Below are 22,493 nucleotides of genomic sequence, written 5' to 3'. Positions count from 1 at the left end.
CGGTGCAGGCAGGGACTTCACTTGCATGGTAATAAACTTATTTACTTTAGATCTTTATATCGACTTCATCCCTAGAAAACAGAATTCTCGCTATTCTTTCTTTTTTTCAATAACTTTTTTCCTATTGTAGTTTTTTTATCGCATGTTAGATAAATATCTTTGAAATATCTAATTTGCAGGATCAGATTCAACCTCACTTGTGCAACCAAGGAGCGTGAAGACGGAACAACAGTGGGAAAAGTAAGTGCAGAACGTATTAGCAGGAGTTTTGCAAAAACTAGCTTCATTAACTTTCACTCTCATCCTCAACTGTTCAAAAAACCATCAAGAGGCATCCAGCTACTTCAGAATAATGCAAAAATCTGTTAGAGTGGGCGACTATTTCGATAATGATGACAATGGATTATGGTCATGGTATTTAACAAACCTAAGGTTAGGTGATTTCGAAGAACTGATAGGAAATCAATTAAAATACACGCTTTTGAAAAGATTTCTAAATAGTCATTTCTACGGTGATTACAATACTTCAGCTAGGCCAAACAAGAAGATTTTGTTAGTTTCCATACCAGAGAATGTTCATGAGGACATATCCATACTAGAAATCTTCCTCAAAGATTACTTTCATCTTGAAAAATTGGAACACATTCAAATCTCAAAATTAACCCACTCTCATTGCTACAATCACGAAAATCACTATTTGTTAACTGACAATCTCAACAATTTTCAAGATCCCACTTTTCTAGAATTTGCAAGTACAAGTTGGCAAGTTCAAAAGAATTCGAAGACTTTAAATAATAATAACAGGTATTTAATGCATGGTTCCACGATATCTTCATCAAAGACGTCAACTGGGCAACTAAAACCAAACACTTTAGACGATCAATGGTCAAATATAAATACACAAACATCAACAGCTACACGCACTAATACAAATACAAGAACTTTGACATCTCCAGATACAGCTGACTTGAGCCTCACGCCGACGAATGGTGATAACAATAATAATGATGTGCTTCAAAGCAATGAAAATGAAAATGCCGAAGAGGATGCAGGAGAGGATGCAACAAGTTCTATAGTACTTAACTTTTCCCATTCACGAACACTAGCCTCAAAGGCAAATAGACTACCCAAAATTCTCCCATCATACACTAATGAAGATTACACACCGTCACATTCTGAAATAGTATCAATAGATAGTTTTACTGGCGAAGACGCATCATCCACATATCCTGGTCAAGATTTAAGTTTAACCACCGCAAGGCGTGAGGATGCAAACGATGAAAACGATGAAAACGAAAGTGAAGACCATTACAATCGGAATTCAGACGGTTTTCATGATGAAGGAAATGAACAAGTAAGTTTAGGCATAGAAAGTTGCGTTAGCTACTCCAGTTGTAGTAGTAGCAGTATTGGTAGCAGTGTCCGGTATAGTTTAAGCGGTAATAGGCGAGATAGCTTGAGAAACGGAAATGTTGATCATACCAACGCCACCTACGTTTCAGAATTGTCAAGCATAACAAGCTCCATAGACAATTTAACTACTTCCACAACTCCGGAGGAAGAAGAGAATTTGGTCCAAAATAACTATGATGCTAGAGAATATATATCAGGAGAAGAAGATGGAGAGGGGGCTGATGAAGATGAAGATATCTCTTCTTCTGACTACTCAGTACTATCCATTCTACCTTCGATCTCAATTTGTGACTCATTGGGCTATTTTAGGCTCGTTTTGCAATCTATTTTGATTCAAGATCCAGACACGAAGGAAATTTTCACTGCAATTAGACAATCAAATAATAAACCGACAATGGCTAGTGTTACCGATGATTGGCTACTTTATGATTCCAATTTTTCAATGAATAATTTACAGATTTTAACACTTCAAGATTTGCTAGATATCAAGAGATCATTCCCAAAAATTTTATTCTATACAATGGTTATCGTGACAGACTCAGGTCATCAACAAATCGAAGAGGAACATAAAAGCTCCAGCCACAGGGGTACTGTAGACACATCGAAAGAGGAACCTTTAAATTCAGAACTATCACTATCTCACGACCCACAACAGTATTTTCCGACTGCATATAATATCGATTATGATGAGTATACCGACGACGAAGACGAAGGTGACGATGCTTCATTGTCCGAACAGTCAGGCCCACAAATGTATCTACCAACTAGAATGGCATCTAACGTTACTACAGCACATCGTTCTATAAGAACTGTCAACAGCATTGGGGAATGGGCGTTCAATAGGCATAATTCTGTCACTAAGATTAATAAGAGTGATAGCAACGAGTTGGATAACTCTAAAGAAGGCGTGAATAGGAATTCATTGGGTGAACCTTATCCAATGGCACAATTGTCGAATTCCAGTACGACCACATCGAATTTCAACCACTTATTGAAGAAAAAAAATTCTTACAAACTCGGCTCTAGAGATAAAAATGGAAGTAATTCTAAGAATGAATTAAAAAAAATTAAGACCTCCATCAATGCCATGAGTGCGGTAGAAAGATCTAAAAGTTTACCGTTACCTACTTTGTTGAAGTCTTTAAGCGGTATAGACAATCATACTCATGGTGCTAACAAGGACAGAAAGCGTTGGAAGTTTCAGATGAATAGGTTCAGAAATAATAAAAACAATAATTCTACGAATACCGATAAATCTCCACGTTGTGCCATTATGTAAGGGAGCATTTTGCCCGTATGTACACTTGTATTATAACTACTATTATCATTGATAATATTACCCTTTTGTTTGACTTTTTTTGACAGTGTAACAGAAGAATGACATAAAGAAGTTGTATATGTAGTTGAGATATGTTAAAAAACGTGGGCCTATTTATTTACCCTCAAGGCATTTGAGACAATGACTAAACTTCGGCCCCACTTTCTCCCCATAGTCAAAAAAGAAAAAAATGCCGTCATAATATAATAAAATGTAAAAAAGTTCTTCTGTTTATACGATGTCATAAAGATTACACTCTTAATTCATATGCTTATTCAAGGCTAATTGAACATCCTCCGCATTGATAACAACCCCCCTTTCAGAGCACTTTGCTTTTGCCATGAGTTCAGAACATAATCCGTCGACATCAATATCTGAGTATTTTGGATGTGTTGTTATTCTATCCCAAATCTCCGAACACCTTAGTAAAGAGCCTTCCTTGGATGGAACAACATCATTGTCATTATCATTACCATCGCTATCGTTGGCATTCTGCGTTCCACCGCTGTTTGTTTTTGGTGAAGTTTCCTTTTCATTATTTAGTGATGATAGAGAGTTTTGATTTAGCGGCTGTGGTTCTTCGTTAATTAGCTGATTTCTGATTAGACTTGACTCATCATCGGATGCATTCGTAGCTTTCTCATTATTATTATCATCATCATCATCATCTTCTTCTTCTTCTAAGAATTCTTCAAAAAGGCTATTACCTGCTCTGGATGAATCCCTAAAAAACATGTCATAATCGAATTTATTTTGAGATTGAGATTCAGAGAAAGGTTGTAGTTGAATATTAGTTGGGTTTTCATCTGGGAAAGCCAGACCTGCATTGATAAAAGGTACATCATCCTTGGTATTTTGCGAAAGACTTGGATTAGCGCTACTAGCAGCGATGTTAATGTTGTTGGTTGACCCAGGACTGAAAAAGTTAGTAACTTGATTCATATCGAATGGCGAGTCAGATATGAATGGAATTACACCACCATCATCACCATTATTATTATTATTTTTATTATTATTACTATTATTGTTATTGTTATTATTATTATTATTATTTTTATTGTTACTACTATCCCCGCTGTTGTTATCGTTGTCAGTGTTACCAGTGCTATTTTCCTCCGCAGCATGACGACTTGTGGTGAGCTCAAATCCCAGTTGACCAAAACCTGACAATGAAGTGTCATTAGTAGTGATATTGGCAGGAGTGTTGGCCGTAATATTGGAATGAGATTCCCAGGTGTTTGTTAAAGCAGGAGAGTTTGCGCTTAGTATAGAAGATGACGCGAAGACCTCTTGATCTAAAGTAGAGACGGGTTTTTTGGGAATGGGGCATTGTCTTGTTCCGCAAACCTGGTTCATTTTCGAACAAAACTCTGAAACCTGCTCATCAAACTGATTTTCAAAGTTAAAGTTATTGGAAAACATGTTACTATCGACATTTTTAACTTCAAGTTTGCTGCCGTCACCACCTGCAACAAATCTGTTTGTATATATCACGTTATCTAGCCAATCCATGGAGGAAGAGGAGTTCGGGGTGTTATTAAGAACATCGTGACTATTTGACAGGGAATCCAAGGTGGCAGTGGAAGAATCTGTAGCGTCGCTTGATTTCTTTTGTGCCTGCGTTGTAGGTATGGGGGCCGAATGGCTTGGGTCATTTGGCGAAGGCAATTGCTTTTCCAAGTTTTTGCTATCATTATCAAGCGCATACTGAAACGTGAAATTCATCTTTTGTCTCACATTCTCCTGTATTTCTTCACTAGGAGTGATGATTGGCCTATTACTGCTGCTGTTAGTGCTATTGTTTGAAGTGGGTAAATTAGGATCTCGGCTTGCCAAATACTCAAGCACTTTTGAGTCATTCCTAGTTTCTGGCCTATATTTTTTCAACTCATTTACAAGCGTGACCAACTGATCCCTCAAAAAAGTAGCCTCCACTTCATTTTGTTGCTGAATATTCTCCAAACCCTGCACTTTCTTCTCCAATTCCATCATCTTCCTCTCCTTACGTTCTCTGAAGGCTCTCTGAGCAGCCCTATTTTGAGCGGTCCTCTTCTGTTTGGTTTCCGGATCTAAATCCTGCTTCTTGCTAATCTTGGTTCCCTTTTTCTTTGGCTGCTCGTTATCATCGTCATCGCGTGTACTGTCATGTCTGTGCTCGTTCTCTATCTCATCGTGATGAGCCGCTGAATCATCGAACTCCGCTAATGATCCAGGAGAAGCGAGATCCAGCGACCTCTTGGCAGTGGAAACACTCATGATTTTAAGAATACAATAGTCTTTTCACCTACTTCTTCTTTGGGTGGCAAAAGTTTCCCTTAAAAGAACTAAAAATTGCTTTATTTCACAGGCAAGTCAACAGGGCTCAGGAAAATACCTAAGACACAAATCTTTATTTATATCGTAAGGATGCTGTGCTCAATCAGTAAGCAGACAAAGATAGTTTAGATGTATTGGCAAAAATCATGTACATCTAACTGTTGCCACCCACTCCCTCTTCCTCTTCATCGGAGGATTTCTTGTTTCTATGACAAAGTGCGGGTCTCGGGGCGATGTCCGTGTTGTTACCCGCACTTGAAAAGAAAAGAACACTAGGGCTGCCCTTAACAAGTTTGTTAGGGGTACTTAGCAAGTTTTAAGAAATGCAACAGGGCTGTGCCAGAAACGATAAGGGCTAGAGCCAAGCCCCAATCTCGTATAAGGCACTCGTTCCCGTACTCTTTTTCAATTTTTGGCGTCGTTTACCGCCGTTCCCGATAAATACAAAAAAAAATCCTCGAGAGGCAAGAGCAAGTGAGAAGTAACCAGTGTATTATTCACTGCCAGACTGCTTCATTTCCTCTTCACGCTAAACTTCATTTTTATCGCCTTACGAAGTACGCGTTTTAAGCGAAGGTTGGTGAGGAATCTCCAGTACTTGCTCCCGATAACTTCCTCGCTCCTTTTTATATAGTTCGGGTGTTTTTCTATCCCTTTGTTGCTCTCTCTCTCTCTCTCTTTTCATCCGTCTTCACATTTTTATAAAATGTAATTTGAATTGAGTTTTCCCTTTTCTTTTCTTCTTCTTCTCCTGTTTAGAGTCTTGTAAAAATTGATATATCGATTAAGATTATAGCAATTATAGTAGCATAGAATGAGTGAAACAGAGTTGAGGAAAAGACAGGCACAGTTCACAAGAGAATTACACGGTGATGAAATTGGTAAAAAGACGGGTTTGAGTGCCTTGATGTCAAAGAACAACACCGCTCAAAAAGAAGCTGTTCAAAAGTACTTGAAACATTGGGATGGTAAGACTGATAAAGACGCCGAAGAACGTCGTCTTGAAGACTATAACGAAGCCACACATTCTTACTACAACGTCGTTACAGATTTTTACGAATATGGTTGGGGTTCCTCTTTCCATTTCAGCAGATTTTATCAAGGTGAGAGTTTTGCTGCCTCTATAGCAAGACATGAGCATTATCTGGCTTACAAAGCTGGTATCCAAAAGGACGACTTGGTTCTTGATGTTGGCTGCGGTGTTGGTGGTCCTGCAAGAGAGATCGCAAGATTCACTGGCTGTAACGTCATCGGTCTAAATAACAACGATTATCAAATTGCAAAGGCCAAATACTACGCTAAAAAATTCAACTTGAGCGACCAAATGGATTTTGTTAAAGGCGATTTCATGCATATGGATTTTGAGGAAAACACTTTCGACAGAGTTTACGCTATTGAAGCCACTTGTCACGCTCCAAAGTTAGAAGGTGTGTACAGTGAAATTTACAAGGTCTTAAAACCAGGTGGTACCTTTGCCGTTTACGAGTGGGTAATGACCGATAAATATGACGAAAACAATGCTGAACATAGAAAAATCGCCTACGAAATTGAATTGGGTGATGGTATCCCAAAGATGTTCCATGTTGACGTGGCTAGAAAAGCTTTAAAGAACTGTGGTTTCGAAGTCCTTGTAAGCGAAGATTTGGCCGATAATGATGATGAAATTCCTTGGTATTACCCATTGACTGGTGAGTGGAAATATGTTCAGAACCTAGCCAATTTAGCCACATTCTTCAGAACTTCTTATCTAGGTAGACAATTTACTACTGCAATGGTTACCGTGATGGAAAAATTAGGTCTAGCCCCAGAAGGTTCCAAGGAAGTGACTGCAGCTCTAGAAAACGCCGCTGTTGGTTTAGTTGCTGGTGGTAAATCCAAGCTATTCACTCCAATGATGCTATTTGTAGCTAAGAAGCCAAAAGAGGCCGAAGCCTCCCCTGACACCTCTAAGAAGGCAACTCAATAGATTCACTAGGCACAATAAAACTCAATAAATGCACCATATATACGTTTCTCTATATGCAAATAAATTAGCACGTTCGTTGCTGCTAGTTCCTCGTACGTAGACTGTCCGGTATCTTAACTATTCTCCAAGTTTACCTCATGATTTTTGGGCGCTGAGTTCTCTTTTTCTCATTATTCCGTGACGAGCGATTTGCATTTTACTATCAATTTGAAAAACCACTGTCCACTTAACCGCATACAAATGCCTACCATTTGCTCCCCTTCCATAAGGAATGGCAATAATTCAATCCCGTAACCCTCTTCTTATATGTGCTGAAATGGTAAAAGTCAAGTCCAAGAATAGTGTTATCAAGTTATTATCTACAGCCGCGAGCGGTTATTCTCGTTATATTTCGGTGAAGAAAGGTGCACCTTTAGTTACCCAAGTCAGATATGATCCCGTAGTGAAACGTCATGTGCTCTTCAAAGAAGCGAAGAAAAGGAAAGTGGCAGAAAGGAAACCTTTAGATTTTTTACGAACAGCGAAGTGAAAATGAATGAGTACACCTTAACTCTAACAAGCAACGATCACATATATATATATATATTGCCAGATTCTTTCCATCATTCCTGTAAATAGATACGTACGTTGTCATATATTATTGAAACTGTAATGAAATGCGTTAACGAAAAAAAATTATTTAAAATACATTACATGATCAACTTACTCATAATAGTTGATATTTCATCTAAATACTGATATGCAAAGACACATATGCATACATACGTACATACATATATGTAAAAGATAGAATCAAAGAAGATTTGTGACACACACAAATGCAAACGTAAGAGAAGAAAAGATCAGGGTTGAGTATTTCATCGAAACACTCCAATCTCCATCACTATCCTTATTAATATGATAACATTAAAGTCTTTTTTTTATTGATTTCTTCTTGGGTGATATTAGGGTTCCTCTTCTAGTGGCTAATGACCTCCCCATGTACTATTACCACCATAGTTCGACTTATTTCCTTGATTATTCCAAGCAGACCTATTGCCACCATCTTGATTACCCCAAGCAGAAGCTCCACCATCTCTTGTACTCTTATTGTTATTGTTACCACCCCAAGTGGAGGCCCCGCCATAAGCCGACTTATCACCGGTACCACCCCAGGTAGATGTGGCACCGTTAGATTCACCGCCTGAAGCCCAAGTAGAAGCACCGCCCCAACTTGATTTATTACCCCATGCTGAAGCACCACCCCAGGTGGAAGTAGCACCTGTACCTTGGCCGCCCCATGCTGAAGCACCACCGCCGCTACCAGCGGCACCGCCCCATGTGGACGCACCACCATTACCTTGGCCCCCCCAAGTCGATGCACCGCCCCACGAGGAGACACTACCACCACCTGAGCCACCGTGTGCATTTACGGCCGGAGTTTTACCACCATCGAACGAACTCCAACCTGGTGTCATACCGCCACTGAGACCTGATGAGGCAGCAGCACCTCCCACAGCTATACCACCAGTGGCCATATTCCTTGGCGCACTGACATAACTTGGGCCCATTCTGGCCTGCGGAACTCTCCCACGTCTATTAACTAATTCATCGTACGTGATACCTTCTCCTCCTTCACGGTTATAATACGTCAGTTTATGCTTATCAATTGTAATGTGTTTGTTCTTGGAATGTAATTCTACGGTAGCTTTATCACCATTAACATCTTTCACAATTCCTAATTGTCCTTTATAACCAGCAGAACGAATTCTAACTGTTTTACCAATTGCCACCTCACGACCAATTCTGGATTGCATGGGTTGCTGGAATGTTTTGGATGATGGGGGTCCCATTTTAGAGACGATTTCAGGATTCATTCTGCTTAAATCCATTTTATTACTTAGCATATTATCCTTGGATGCTACAGCTTCAACATTACTAGGATTAACGACAAAAACCCCAGCATTTTCCACGATCTTCTTGGAAACCACAAAGATTTGTTGTGTTTGGATGTATAAAACCTGGCCTTCTCTGCGTGAACCCACTTTTTCCACTATCGTGTCACCAATTTTAATCTCGTTGCCATTCCCGTCAACACTGGAAACACGGGCGCGAGCAGTATTTATCTTACTCAAAATAGAACCTTTGGTAATTGTCGACACTTTACCAGTTTCATCAATTACCTTGAAGATATCGTGACCAGCCTGGATAATACATGCGACGTTCTTGGCACTCAACTCTACAATGTCATGTAACGCGTATTCGCTGGATGTAGCTGTTGTATCAATAGATTTGGATAAATTATTCGCCGTAATGGTAACTTCTCTGCTTGTTTGAGTTGACATGAACGTCACTTGGCCTTGCCCTACCATAAGAACTAACCCCGCATCACCCTGATGTTCACCATTAATGACAGTGACATGGTCACCAGGTTCAAAGATCTTTCTCAAGGTGGAAATGGGAAATTCCAAAGGAGTGGTAAACCCATTTAATTTAATAGTGGCAATATCTTTTGTAGTTCTTGTTACAATACCTTTGGAACCACGTTGTTCACCATTTAAGACTTCGATACGATCACCAGGTTGAAAAGTGACCTTTGCAGCTTGTGCCTTCTTGATAGATTGCGAGACTGATGTTAGATCTACAGCACCTTCTTTGGAGCCGAATCTTGCCAATTCTTCCACAGTTGGTTGGATGCTCTTAGTTTCCACATGCTGAATTCTAAAGGACTTGTATAAATAACCATCAATATAATCTTCATTTTTGTAAGTAAAATGACGATCATCTCTTTTGTAAAGGTTAGCTTGATCTAATCTTAAGGCCATCGTTGGATTAAATAATTGTGGTGGAACCCTATGAGCAAATGTTGGTCTTCTAGATTTACGTTGTTGAGTAGTTGGATCGATTTCATCAAATTTACCGTAATCTAAACGGGGAACAATCTTCAGCATCACTTCTAAATTATTTTCACTAATTTGGTCAACCATGGCTAGATCACCTTTATAAATACCCCTCTTAATACGAACATAGCTACCTTCTTCCAAGGCAACATCATCAGACTTGTTAGGTTTTAGTAGTAGAGGTAATTCTTGAACGGGAATCAACAGTTTTTGAGAAATATAGATATCTGGAACACCATTACAAAATTTCTCAATAACAGATTGTTTGGGAGCTTCAATATAAATTCTTCCTGTATAATTATCTCTTTGAAAAATAGATAATATTTTCAGTTTCTTTTTGCCCATGGCTCTATCCAAATTGAATTTCTTTTTCAACAATTTGCGAACTAATTCCTTTTCTTTGCCTGGCCTACAACGGACACCCCAAACAGTGGCTGTATCGACACTTGGTAGAAGAAACCTCTGTGGGACGTAACCGTCCTGAGCGGCAGCACGATATTGCTTGGAACTACTTCTGCCGTACCGTTCCCTTAATTCTTTGGCCAACCTTTGAGCATCCTCTTCTGAGCTTTTGTTCAAATCTTGGTCCAGTTGTCTATGCAGCCTGTCGTCTCTTCTTGCATCCGGAGTGCCTGATTCGTCATCCTCATCGTCGCCATGAGTAATGAAACCTTCACGAACCAACTCTGAATCCTCTTCGTCTTCATCTTCGTCTTCGTCATCACTAACTTCAGCCTCAATATCCAAGAATCTATTCCTCTCTTGACGACGCCTCTTAGTTGGAGCTTCATCATCGTCCTCATCTTCATCGTCCTCATCGTTGTCGTTGTCTTCATCATCCTTGTTATCTCCATCGCCATTCTTGGCTACTTCTTCGCGAGATCTCTTTCTTTCATCGAATGCTTCATCCTTCTTGCCGGTTTCACTTGGTTCAGATGAATCTGGATTCGAAGTTGCTGCGGCATCATCGCTAACAGATGTGCTGACAGACGCCTGCTCTGGAGCAGCTGCCTCTAAATCACTTTCGGGTTGCTGTACTTCTGCTTCTGCTTCTGCCTCTACTTTATTTGAAAGATAGGCGTTGCTTGCATTTTCTACCTGTCCGTTGCTTGTTGTTGTGGTGGCGGTGCTATTGTCAATAGCGTCACTGCTATTAGTATTGTCATCGTTAGTGGTGGTCATCTGCTGAACTGCCACGGGATCAGCAACCTGTTGATCATGGCCCTGCATGTTCTCGTTTGTGTCCGAGTTGTCACTCATTTTTATCACAACACCCGTTCCTTAGTCTCCTTCTTCCCTTGAGTACTTGTGGAAGCGATTCTTGTTAGTAGTAGCAATCTTCTTTTGAACGTTTCCATCTAAATTTTTTCTTTATGTCGCACACCAGGCGGGTCACTACAAAGGGATAATGTGGAATATAGAATGATGCACATGTGCAAGCACTATGCTAGCAAGCTTGGCCATCATAATTGGCCGGTGGCATAATAATCGTTGGATACCACCGCAATGAGCAAGACCAATAGTGTTAGTTACGAGAGAGTAGAGCTGTTTGAAAATCCGAAAGTCCCCGGCGAAGTGGAAGATGAAATACTAGAGAAGTTTGCGGAACGTAGCCTGGATCATGACATGACAGTTAATGAACTACCGACATTTTTCCGGGATTTACAACTAGAGCGCACGATTTTCAAAATGGTTAGGAATGAAAACATTGTTATTGAGGGTACCAAGGTGGTAGATTTCACGAAGTTGATACGGTGTACATGCCAATTATTAATACTAATGAATAATTTAACGGTGATAGATGATCTGTGGTCGATGCTCATTAGAAGCTGCGGCAGAGATGTGGACTTCCCACAAGTAGCGCTGAGAGATCATGTATTAAGTGTGAAAGATCTGCAAAAAATTTGCAATCTCATCGGGGCTGACCAGAGCGCAGGGACCATTGAAATGATTAGTTGTGCCACTGATGGTAAGAGGCTTTTCATGACATATTTGGACTTTGGGTGTGTATTAGGAAAACTCGGATATTTGAAGATGTAAACAGGCAGAGCCATATTAAATTCTGTTTTTCCATTTTTTTCTCGATTCTAAGATCAATTCGTATATATGTAAATATAGTTGAGTACATATGCGACTATAGGGTTATTTGATAGACAAATGCGTGGTGTGTCTTTTTTTTTCTGCTTAAATGATATGTTTTGTTTTGAAGTAATTCTTCAGATAATTGACTTGCCAAGCACCTAGCGAGGACAATACAACAATGACCACGATTGAAAAGTTTCTTACTCTTCTGTTCGTGGATTCATTAGTATCTCTCAATCTTTCTTCTCTGTTTTTCAAATAGGCCAACTCGTCCACAATTTCGTCCGTGATTTCCTCCACTTTACGCAACTCGACTTCTATGGGCTTCAACTTTTCATTGGCACTGATCTTGTTCCAATCACGAGCTTCGGCACCACTCTCGATGTCCAATTCAATGGCCCTGCTCAAAGAACGGCCACGATACTGGGCCTCGTTTTCGAAACAAACGTCGAATGCTGTGGAGGATGGGGCAGTAAAGGCAACGCGGATTTCACCTGCAAAATCCCTCTTTCTACGGTACTCGTTTCCAACCGAATCACGAACGGAAAGGTTCAGCTTTTGCCCATCCCCAACAGAACCATCGGAATGGACGTCCACGACGACCAATTGGCCCTCGGTGACGAAATCACGAATACAAAATGGTTCTGGGCTCGTAGATGCTGCAATGTCGAAATGTAAACCCTGTACAGCCACCGCCAAAGAGACCAAAGCGGTCAACCAAAACCGTAATAACTGCATCCTTTTTTTTGCTTTCTGCCTATGAGAACAACTGAGCTATACAACTATAAACGTAGCGCCAGCTCCTAAACAAAGATATAACACGTAATAACTAACGGTTGGTCAAAATTGTTAGGGAGACGAAACAGTAACATCAAAAAACGAAAAAAAATGGACTTTGGAACTTCCTCATACGCGTTTGTCGTTTTTCACGAGCAGATGTTTTCGTTCATTGTTTCTCACCTTCTTCTTCTTCTTCTTCTTCAACAAAAGCTTCCACTAAAAGACTGCCGTTGGGCCATAATTGGAGCACTTGGCCCACAGATATCTCTTCGTCGGGATGCACGGTGTACTTAGGGAAAGGCGACACCAACTCGAAGTTGAATTCGAGTTTACCTTGCTCGAGATCGAAAGAGGCAAGCTCGTTGTTGATGATGTCACCGAGCTCATCGGCAGTAATAGTGGTAGTAGTGCTTGTATGGAGTTGCTCGTGTTTGAAGCAGAGCACACCATCGTCTGCGGCCAACTGGCTTATCTTCTCCTGAAGGGCGCTGACCCATTCGGCACGGTCGCTGGAGTATACTTCGAGGTATATGTGGCATCCGATGGATCGGTAGATTTGGTAAAGCGTGGTCATAGAAGGGAACTTTTTGATGAATCTTTTACCACTCGAGGTTCTGAATTGCAGAGTAGTTTGGGCTTCTGTAGTCTCCAAAGGCTGAAGTTCGTCAACGCAGGCCTTTAACCAGTTTAATTGCTGGCCAGTCGACTTCAACTTCAAGTCTTGCGCTAGTTTCAGGCTCTTTTCCCTTTCTATGGCTTTGACTCTGTCCATTTCAAGTGATTTCATGTATGCGTCCTCCTGCAGTTTTTTGATTTCCCTTGACATCCGTAGTTCGTGCATTTCTGTTCTGTTAACAACTAATTCTGGGCTGTATCTTTCCACCGCATTTGTCAACGACTGTAAAAACTTGTTCAACGAATTAATCCTCAATTTGCTGAGAATGGAAAGCCTTTGTGAAGACACGGTTTCTGAGTGGGAAGTCTTGTTAGACACGTTTGCAATGAGATATATTTCTGGTGTGTTTCTGACACCCAGCTGCTGAGCGATCAGCCAAGGTTCCAACTCTTGGACGCACTTCAAATAAATGATGAGCTCATCGTCAATCTTGCGCAGGTACTGTACGGTCTTTTTATTCAACAGAATTTTTTCCAATAGTAACCTAGAGTTAACATCTACGGCGTCAGCGTCAGCGTCGGCGTCGCACGTATCGCCCACCAGGACGAGCAAGATAAATTTAAACTCCTCTTTTGCAATGCGCAATGCTTCATTGAAGGAGATGTCCGGGTCGAAGCTTTTCAGTTGACAAAATTCGTCCTTGTCTTTCGTATCGCCCAGTACTTCAGCGACCGGGATGTGGGTTTCTCTGGTAGGTGCTTTGGGGACTTTGGAGATCTTGGGCTTGTCTGAGCTGCCGCCACCACTCATCGAATGCAAAGACAATAGAGTGCAGAAGAACGTGAATATCGTGGCAGACAACCTATTAATTATTCGCGGGATCAACAGCAATACGAAAAGAAAGGGGTTACCATCATAACTGAAAGATTCGAACATAGACCACACTGTGTTGGAGCGCCCGTTCAACCCAATGGTCCTGAAATCATGACGGAAGTTTGCCGGCAAAGGTCTGACGACGGGCAATGAAGTTGTAAATGACAAGGGTCTGGGGCCCAACACCGGTGGAGCCAAGCTATCCGCTACGCGCGAGGGCGTATGCGTGGCCTCCCTCATCACCTCTTCGGAACCATTCTTCCATTCCCCATCGAAATACCTGCTCAGTGCAGGCTCTAACTGCCAACCGTGGTTCCTCAGCAGTTTCACCACATCTGGCAAGTCCTCTGGGGGGAAATCCGTGATGACCTGGAACTCGTTCAACTTGTCCTCCTCCGTGTGCGAGAGATGGAACTCGCTACCTTCATGATTGACTACTGGCATCTTGGATTACACTGTAGAGGTTGCTACATACCTCTACTCCTACAACTACGGCTGTCTATATACGTATATATGCCTATATATATACGTCACCTTCATCTCTTCTGGGCCACCACCCACCAGTTGTCACGCTCGAAGCCCTCACTCTGAACGGCGGCGCCAGCCTGGCGGCAATCCTCAGACAATTCGCCCTCCCGATATAAGTGGTAGTACCGGTACTTCACCTCTTCCTGTTTCTGCTCCTGATGCTTATCACTACCGTCGCCAAGACCTTGTCCGCGTTGTTCTTCCTCTTTCCAACGCTGCAAGTATTCAGAACGCTCCTTCGGGGGGATATTCGTCAAGTCTGGCTTTGCCTTGGCCTTTGCCTTGGCAACTGGCGTAGACTTGGGTTTGAGCTTGTCCTTTGGAAGAACCCAAGGAACGAAGACGTCTTGCTCCATGCCCTCGTGGTAGCCCCTACGGGAACTGCCCTGCTCCAATGCCCAGCAGTAGATCAAAGCCTGGCCGCCCTGGCGCAGTTTTGATAAAATGTGTCTAATCACCTCAACGCGTCTCTCCCTCGTAGACCAGTGATGCACCACGGCAATTGAGATGGCGAAGTCGAATGTGTTGTCCATGTGCGGTAGGTTCAGCCCGTCCGCAACCAGCAGGTTGTATGACGGATCTATATCCCTGGCACACTCAATGAGCCCGTCTGAGCGGTCTGATCCGATAATATACACGTTAGGGTTCACTCCAAGGTACTTGCCGTTGCCACATCCGACATCGACACCGATGGCGCCCATTGCACGCGTCTGAAGGAACTGCGTCACAATGGGCCATGGCTTGTATCTGGTCTGAGAGAAATGCGGCGCAATCTGGTTATACACCTTGTGAACATACTCTTGTTCTTTGCGAGCTGCCTCGTTTGCCTCCATGCTGGTTTCGTAGGCTTCTGTTTGTCGGTCCTTTCAAGTCTCATCTCTGCACATGTCATCATCGATTTTTTTCTCTTTTACAATTTTTTAAACTGAAAACTTAAAATGTGAAAAATTACACAGATATATAAGTAGGCTGCATATAGTCATGCAGATCAAACATAGACAAGAGATTCATATCATACCGGGCCCATGATGAACGAACCTCAAGGTCCTATAGACACTATTCCTAAAGTCAATTACCCACCAATACTGACAATAGCCAACTATCTTTCTACAAAGCAGATGATTGACCAGGTTATCAGTGAGGACCAAGACTACGTGACGTGGAAACTGCAAAACCTACGGACGGGTGGCATCCCATCTAAGAATCAATTGAACGAGTACCCGAAATACAAATTCAAAAAATCCAAGATAAACCAGCAAGATCCGGACTCCATCAATAAAGTCCCTGAAAACCTAATATTCCCGCGAGATATCTTACAGAAGCAAATACAAAAAAGCAATCATGAAAGTGGCCATGGCAACGACGACAAGGAAGACAATCTCACACAAGACGAACAGTTCAAGCTCTTAGTGACCAACCTAGATAAAGATCAAACCAATCGATTTGAGGTTTTCCACAGGACATCTCTAAACAAAACGCAGGTGAAAAAACTGGCCAGCACGGTAACAAACCAAACCATAAGTGAAAACGTTCGTGTGTTTTTGCAGGCAACAGGCAAAATATACGCCGGTGAGATCATCGAGTTGGCCATGGTTGTGAAAAATAAGTGGCTGACGAGTCAAATGTGCATAGAATTCGACAAGAGGACCAAAATAGGGTATAAATTAAAAAAACACCTTAAAAAATTGACTTTTTCCATCATGGAAAACCAACAGTACAAACAGGACTATCAATCTGATAGCGTACCCGAAGACGAGCCAGATTTTTACTTCGATGATGAAGAAGTGGACAAGCGCGAAACTACTTTGGGTAACTCCTTGTTACAGTCAAAGTCCTTGCAGCAGTCGGACCACAGTTCTCAGGACTTGAAGTTACAACTCATTGAGCAGTATAACAAGCTCGTTCTTCAATTCAACAAGCTGGATGTAAGCATCGAAAAATACAATAACAGCCCCGTCTTGCCTGAGCATATCCGGGAGGCCTGGAGGCTCTACCGTCTGCAGTCGGATAATTTGCCTAATGCCTACTGGAGAACCCAAGGTGAGGGACAGGGATCCATGTTTAGGTAGATATGTATCCTGCAGTAGCTCCATCATATAGATATATACACTTCGTTCATAATGACAAGGCTATTTTTAAAAAGGTAACGTATAAATTAATGAAAAAAAAAAAAGAAAACGATTATTGTAGATCTTCATTAATTCCGCTACTATGTTTTCTTTCATGAACCATTGACACATAATTAACATAAAGGCATAGGAAAACAGCCCTCGTTATTTGTTTTGTTTTTTTGGCAATACAAGTTAAATCTTTTTCTCTCAAGTTAAATATAAAGACTATATAAAAAAGTACTTCTCTGAAATACATTTGATTATACTTTTCTTTATTGTTTTATTTCTATTTTATCATTGCATTCGTTTCTTTTTCCCAGGGAGTTTGCCATAAAACAATAAATCATCCACTCTGCTTATTTTTTCCCTCGTTTTGAAATGGGTAATTCAAGTTCAAAATCCTCTAAAAAGACTCCACATTCGAGTTCCTCCTCGAGAAACCCCCGCCCTCAAGTGTCGAGAACTGACACTTCCCATTCCGTGAAGTCTTCAAAATCAAATAAATCCTCAAAATCGAGGCGATCTCTTCCCTCATCTTCCACTACAAATACCAATTCGAACATCGCGGATCCCCCGACCCCATCCAAGTCAAATCTTGAGGTTAACCATCAACAACATGGTTCGCACACGAATCGTTACCATTTCCCCTCCAGCTCACATTCGCATTCGAATTCCCAAAATGAATTGTTGACTACTCCTTCCCCTTCTTCCACGAAGAGACCTTCCACCTCAAGAAGATCAAGCTATAATACAAAGGCAGCTGCTGATTTACCACCTTCAATGATTCAAATGGAACCCAAATCACCTATATTAAAAACAAATAATAGCAGCGCACACGTATCCAAGCATAAGTCTTCATATTCCTCAACCTACCATGAGAACGCCTTAACAGATGATGATAACGATGATAAAGACAACGATATATCACACGCAAAAAAAGTTTCCAGATCTTCGAATTCTCGCCCGTCTAGTATAAGAAGCGGCTCAATGTCAAGAAGGAAATCAGATGTAACTCATGAAGAGACTAACGGTGCGTCGTACTCCTCCAACAATCAGGAGAATTATTTGGTACAGGCTTTAACCCGGTCAAATTCGCATGCTTCCTCACTACACAGCAGGAAATCTTCATTTGGCTCGGATGGTAATACTGCTTACAGCACTCCATTAAATTCCCCAGGCTTGTCCAAACTGATGGACCATTCCGGCGAATATTTCAACTCCGTTTCAACCTCCTCTTTGAATCATCATTCAAGCCGCGATATTTATCCAACTAAAGTTCTCAATCATGACGACGATATCGAAAACACGTCTCAATTGAGCGATACCCGTGTATCAATGGAAAATATTAATGATAAACATAATAACAACATAAATAACAAAAAAGATCCGAATGAGGAATTCGATGATATTACGCACACTTCCACAAATAAAAATGCACCTAAAAAATTCAAAAAACCTATTGATATTGATGAGACTATACAAAAACTACTAGATGCAGGCTATGCAGCAAAGAGGACGAAAAATGTTTGTTTGAAGAACAATGAAATTCTGCAGATTTGCATCAAAGCGCGTGAAATTTTTCTTTCTCAACCTTCGTTGCTGGAACTATCACCTCCTGTTAAAATTGTGGGTGACGTTCATGGTCAGTACGGTGATCTTTTGAGACTTTTCACTAAATGCGGATTCCCACCCTCCTCAAATTATTTATTCCTAGGTGATTACGTGGACCGTGGTAAACAATCGCTGGAAACTATATTACTTCTGTTTTGTTACAAGATAAAATACCCAGAAAATTTCTTTTTATTGAGAGGCAACCACGAATGTGCTAACGTCACGAGAGTTTACGGGTTTTATGATGAATGTAAACGTCGTTGTAACATCAAAATCTGGAAAACTTTCATTGACACTTTCAATACACTGCCATTAGCCGCCATCGTCGCTGGGAAGATTTTTTGTGTTCATGGTGGATTATCGCCAGTGTTGAACTCCATGGATGAAATTAGACATGTGGTCAGACCTACTGATGTACCTGATTTTGGTTTGATTAATGATCTTTTATGGTCAGATCCGACAGATTCACCCAATGAATGGGAGGATAATGAACGTGGTGTAAGTTACTGCTATAACAAAGTGGCCATTAACAAATTCTTGAACAAGTTCGGGTTTGATTTGGTTTGTAGAGCTCACATGGTTGTGGAGGATGGCTATGAATTTTTCAATGATAGAAGTCTTGTTACAGTGTTTTCTGCGCCGAACTATTGCGGTGAATTTGATAATTGGGGGGCTGTAATGAGCGTCAGTGAAGGTTTATTATGCTCTTTCGAATTATTGGATCCACTAGATAGTGCCGCTTTGAAGCAAGTAATGAAAAAAGGAAGGCAGGAAAGAAAATTGGCCAATCAACAACAACAAATGATAGAAACAATCATCACAAACGATAACGACTCTCAATAGTAAATATACTGGGCAAAAAACAGGTAAATAAAGAAATTCAAAAGTATCATATTCATCATTAATGATCAACCCAATGACCTACATATACATATATATATAAAAGATAGGACAACAGAATTCCGTCTTTTCCTAATGACATTAGAAAACTTCGTTTTGTTGGGCTTTTGCCTTCGCATGTTTAGCATCGTTCGTTCTGTTTCACGCAATCTGGCATTTTGCGAAATTTTCTTCTATTTTGCCGTTGTTATACTTATCCTATCTTTGTACATTAAGTGATTATATATTGTCATATAATTGAATATTTGTTCCTTACCATAAAGGATGCTCCTGGACATCCCTAATATCGCATATAACGTAAAAGATTGCTTACAAAACTGCAAATGTTTGCGGACCTTCATATAACTTCTTCGAGAAATAAGGGGCTATAAAAATAGTAGACTAACCAAACGGAAATATATAATCAAAATAGATCAATCAGAAGGACGAGAGTGAAAAAAAAAATCAAAATAACTAAATAGGAAATGGACAGAAACGACGCAAATAATAAAAATGTAGAGGACAAAATAAAGTTGAAAAAAAAAGTTTAAGAGGAAAAAGACGCTATATTACATTACTCAAGTGCGCAGCTGAGTAAGACAAAATAAGAAAAGATAAAGGGGAAAGAAAACAATTGATGTGTTAGACAAATAAATCATAGAGGCATATCTGCTGTTTTAGCGTTGTAATTAGAGTAGCCGCCACTGTTTCCACGTCCACCACGGCTGCCACGATTGCTATATGTACCTCTGCCATATCCTCTTCCTCTACCAAATCCCCTTCCTCTTGAACCTCCACCTACACTACTGCTGTTATAGTTACCACGCCCATTATTCCTCATGGAATCATTACTGCTTTGACCAAGGAACCCGCTTGCTGGTTTAAAGATGGAGTATTGTTGGGTGTTGGATGTTGGGTTTGCGAATTCGTTGTTGTTGTGTCCTGAGGCATCTGAAGACGACCCTGAGCTAACAGCTCCGTCGTCGTTGTTCTGTCGATCATGGTATCTTGAACCATTATTATTATTATTAGTATTAGTATTGTCGTAAGCATTACCACCGTTATTGAAAGAGTTGCCGCCGCGATTTCCACCACGGTTACCACGATTATTATTCCCGCTCTTATAATTGCTGCTGTTGGCACCTCCACGATATCTGCTGGTCCCTCTGAAATTGCCATTACTGTTGTTCTGATTACCATTGTATCTGTTTCTACCGATATTGTGTTCTCTTTCAACATTCTTGAAAGTAAATTGTGCGTCGGAATCTGTTTCTGGGCCTTTATCTTTTTCACTTGAGGAATCCGATTTAGTTTTATCATTGTTGTATTTATCACAGCCTTGTTGTTCGTATTGTCCATTGAATTCGTCTGATTTATCGGTCGATTGTAGTTCCAAAGCTGACGAACTGATATTGCTCAAAGGTGTGGTTTTCTTGGAAGTTTCATTAACCACGGATCTCTCCACCACTTCGGAGTAACTTAAAGGTTTTGGAGTTGAGGTCGCAGAAGTTGATTCTTCGTCTGTAGATGGTTGCTTTTTCAAGATTGTGATCTTGCTACCCGCTACCGTTGCTGTTGTGAAATCACTATTAGGGACCAATGATGCTCTCAAAGTCGTCGTATCTTCTACGTGTAGATTTTCCATTTTTTCTTCGATATCCAGGATCTTCGATTGCGTATCAACGGGCCTGGCACTTCCAAAGGGGTTTGATTTCGATTTGGAGGCCTTGGCGATGTATGGTTTGCCGGCATCGTCTTTCGGGTCCGTTAACAGTTTGACCTTCGTGCTATAATCTTTGAAATCATCGAACTCGGCGGGTGCTGTAGTGATGTGGTAAACTTCTTTCAAAGGAGTGGTCCAGTAGTTCAAAATCTTGTCCATATCACGAGATGAGTATAGTTCGACGAATGCTACTTTTGAGTCACGTTTGAAATTTTGGTCAAACACAGAGCCCGACTTTAAAGTAGAAATACTAGGGTTTTTATTAACCTCCCAGAATAGTTTAAACTTAATGAATTTGGTGAACTTTGCCTGAAAAAGATCCTCAATATCAAAATTAGAAAACTTTGGTGGCAAATCGGAAAACTTAACAATATAAGGAGGGCCCTGCTGATGCTGCTGCGGATAGTGATGGTTTGCAAAGTCCCCCATGCCACCGCTGCCAAAGGGTCCGGAATTGGAGAAACGCGACCTATTCATAGGCCCATGGCCGCCGTGTGGGGCTTGCTGCTGACCATCACGCTGATGTTCGCTACCTCCTTTCGTCTGTTTCAAGATGTCGATATTCGTAGTGTTGCTTATTGCATCTAGGTTAATGTCTTCCTCATCCCACACAGACTCGCCTAAAGTGTCATTCCCTAGAAACTCTTCTAGGGACATTTTCTTCGTAGTACCATTATTATTAGATGTATTATTTGTTCCTGGGCAGAAACATATATAGACATTCCGTGGCCTTCTCTTCTTCGCAGAAAAACCGACTGATCACATGGAGTCTAGATCATTGCAAGACCATGTCTAATCAGCTCAATTTTAGACAACAGCAAAAAAAAAAGAAGAGGCCAAGAGAGAAGATTGTTCAATTGTTAGTGGCTATTTTAAACGTTTTGTTTTGTTTTCACAAATCCACATAAAACGTAATATCCTCTTTCCATGCTATAACTCCTACGTATGATTGAAACAGAAGAAAATAGTAAACATAAAAATAAAAAAAAAAGAAGAGGAAACAAAAGAGGACCGTTATGGATCAAAAGGGGCTAATCAGAAAACCAAGGCACATACCCATTTCTTCCCGTTCCAGCACTCTATATGATTAAGATCGAGTGAGCAAACGTGTATTTCCAGGATTATTTCTTGCACAATTCTTTGTGGAGATAAGCCTTAAAGTCCAAAGAACGTATCTCTATAGTTCTGTTTTATTTAAAGTAACCCAAATTTTCCGAAATTTCAGTGAAATTAAACCCTAACAGTAACCTAAACCACATGGCCAGGTCTGAACCCGGCATGATAAGAATTACATGAATAACCTAATATATTTAAAAAATAGCCCTTAGGGTACATTATAGTCACGTGACTTTGTCTTTTTTTATTTTTTTTTTTTTGAAAAATTTTGGCTTCTTTCTT

General features: G+C 40.7%; 12 protein-coding genes across 12 annotated transcripts; 6 read left to right on the top strand and 6 right to left on the bottom strand.

Annotated features, from left to right (window-relative positions):
* Positions 1-352: 352 nt before the first annotated feature.
* Positions 353-2,692, top strand: GIS4 (Gis4p; the record flags this gene model as incomplete). Its single annotated transcript, XM_056230226.1, has 1 exon — positions 353-2,692. One exon carries the CDS (start codon positions 353-355, stop codon positions 2,690-2,692), a length of 2,340 nt encoding a protein of 779 aa, XP_056084166.1.
* Positions 2,693-2,989: 297 nt separating this feature from the next.
* YAP1 (DNA-binding transcription factor YAP1) lies at positions 2,990-4,987 on the bottom strand (the record flags this gene model as incomplete). The annotated part of the gene is made up of 1 exon (XM_056230224.1): positions 2,990-4,987. One exon carries the CDS (start codon positions 4,985-4,987, stop codon positions 2,990-2,992), a length of 1,998 nt encoding a protein of 665 aa, XP_056084165.1.
* An 874-nt stretch (positions 4,988-5,861) lies between these two features.
* Positions 5,862-7,013, top strand: ERG6 (sterol 24-C-methyltransferase; the record flags this gene model as incomplete). The annotated part of the gene is made up of 1 exon (XM_056230223.1): positions 5,862-7,013. The coding sequence occupies one exon, from the start codon at positions 5,862-5,864 to the stop codon at positions 7,011-7,013; it is 1,152 nt and encodes a 383-aa protein (XP_056084164.1).
* Positions 7,014-7,329: 316 nt separating this feature from the next.
* On the top strand, positions 7,330-7,542 carry MRPL39 (mitochondrial 54S ribosomal protein bL33m; the record flags this gene model as incomplete). Its single annotated transcript, XM_056230222.1, has 1 exon — positions 7,330-7,542. The coding sequence occupies one exon, from the start codon at positions 7,330-7,332 to the stop codon at positions 7,540-7,542; it is 213 nt and encodes a 70-aa protein (XP_056084163.1).
* A 436-nt stretch (positions 7,543-7,978) lies between these two features.
* SPT5 (transcription elongation factor SPT5) lies at positions 7,979-11,152 on the bottom strand (the record flags this gene model as incomplete). The annotated part of the gene is made up of 1 exon (XM_056230221.1): positions 7,979-11,152. One exon carries the CDS (start codon positions 11,150-11,152, stop codon positions 7,979-7,981), a length of 3,174 nt encoding a protein of 1,057 aa, XP_056084162.1.
* Positions 11,153-11,398: 246 nt separating this feature from the next.
* On the top strand, positions 11,399-11,932 carry RAD33 (Rad33p; the record flags this gene model as incomplete). Its single annotated transcript, XM_056230220.1, has 1 exon — positions 11,399-11,932. The coding sequence occupies one exon, from the start codon at positions 11,399-11,401 to the stop codon at positions 11,930-11,932; it is 534 nt and encodes a 177-aa protein (XP_056084161.1).
* A 144-nt stretch (positions 11,933-12,076) lies between these two features.
* ERV25 (Erv25p) lies at positions 12,077-12,712 on the bottom strand (the record flags this gene model as incomplete). Its single annotated transcript, XM_056230219.1, has 1 exon — positions 12,077-12,712. One exon carries the CDS (start codon positions 12,710-12,712, stop codon positions 12,077-12,079), a length of 636 nt encoding a protein of 211 aa, XP_056084160.1.
* A 208-nt stretch (positions 12,713-12,920) lies between these two features.
* On the bottom strand, positions 12,921-14,687 carry UBX2 (Ubx2p; the record flags this gene model as incomplete). Its single annotated transcript, XM_056230218.1, has 1 exon — positions 12,921-14,687. The coding sequence occupies one exon, from the start codon at positions 14,685-14,687 to the stop codon at positions 12,921-12,923; it is 1,767 nt and encodes a 588-aa protein (XP_056084159.1).
* Positions 14,688-14,779: 92 nt separating this feature from the next.
* TRM9 (tRNA (carboxymethyluridine(34)-5-O)-methyltransferase) lies at positions 14,780-15,604 on the bottom strand (the record flags this gene model as incomplete). Its single annotated transcript, XM_056230217.1, has 1 exon — positions 14,780-15,604. One exon carries the CDS (start codon positions 15,602-15,604, stop codon positions 14,780-14,782), a length of 825 nt encoding a protein of 274 aa, XP_056084158.1.
* A 195-nt stretch (positions 15,605-15,799) lies between these two features.
* TAF11 (TATA-binding protein-associated factor TAF11) lies at positions 15,800-16,840 on the top strand (the record flags this gene model as incomplete). The annotated part of the gene is made up of 1 exon (XM_056230216.1): positions 15,800-16,840. The coding sequence occupies one exon, from the start codon at positions 15,800-15,802 to the stop codon at positions 16,838-16,840; it is 1,041 nt and encodes a 346-aa protein (XP_056084157.1).
* A 420-nt stretch (positions 16,841-17,260) lies between these two features.
* PPZ1 (salt homeostasis regulator) lies at positions 17,261-19,336 on the top strand (the record flags this gene model as incomplete). Its single annotated transcript, XM_056230215.1, has 1 exon — positions 17,261-19,336. One exon carries the CDS (start codon positions 17,261-17,263, stop codon positions 19,334-19,336), a length of 2,076 nt encoding a protein of 691 aa, XP_056084156.1.
* A 691-nt stretch (positions 19,337-20,027) lies between these two features.
* PSP2 (Psp2p) lies at positions 20,028-22,155 on the bottom strand (the record flags this gene model as incomplete). Its single annotated transcript, XM_056230213.1, has 2 exons — positions 20,028-21,793; positions 22,152-22,155. 2 exons carry the CDS (start codon positions 22,153-22,155, stop codon positions 20,028-20,030), a joined length of 1,770 nt encoding a protein of 589 aa, XP_056084155.1.
* Positions 22,156-22,493: the final 338 nt, after the last annotated feature.

Source organism: Saccharomyces kudriavzevii (genome assembly GCF_947243775.1).
Source record: "Saccharomyces kudriavzevii IFO 1802 strain IFO1802 genome assembly, chromosome: 13".
In the NCBI taxonomy this organism is placed as follows: domain Eukaryota; kingdom Fungi; phylum Ascomycota; class Saccharomycetes; order Saccharomycetales; family Saccharomycetaceae; genus Saccharomyces; species Saccharomyces kudriavzevii.
The sequence above is the reverse complement of the archived record's forward strand: the minus strand, read 5'-3'. Positions and strand labels throughout refer to the sequence as shown.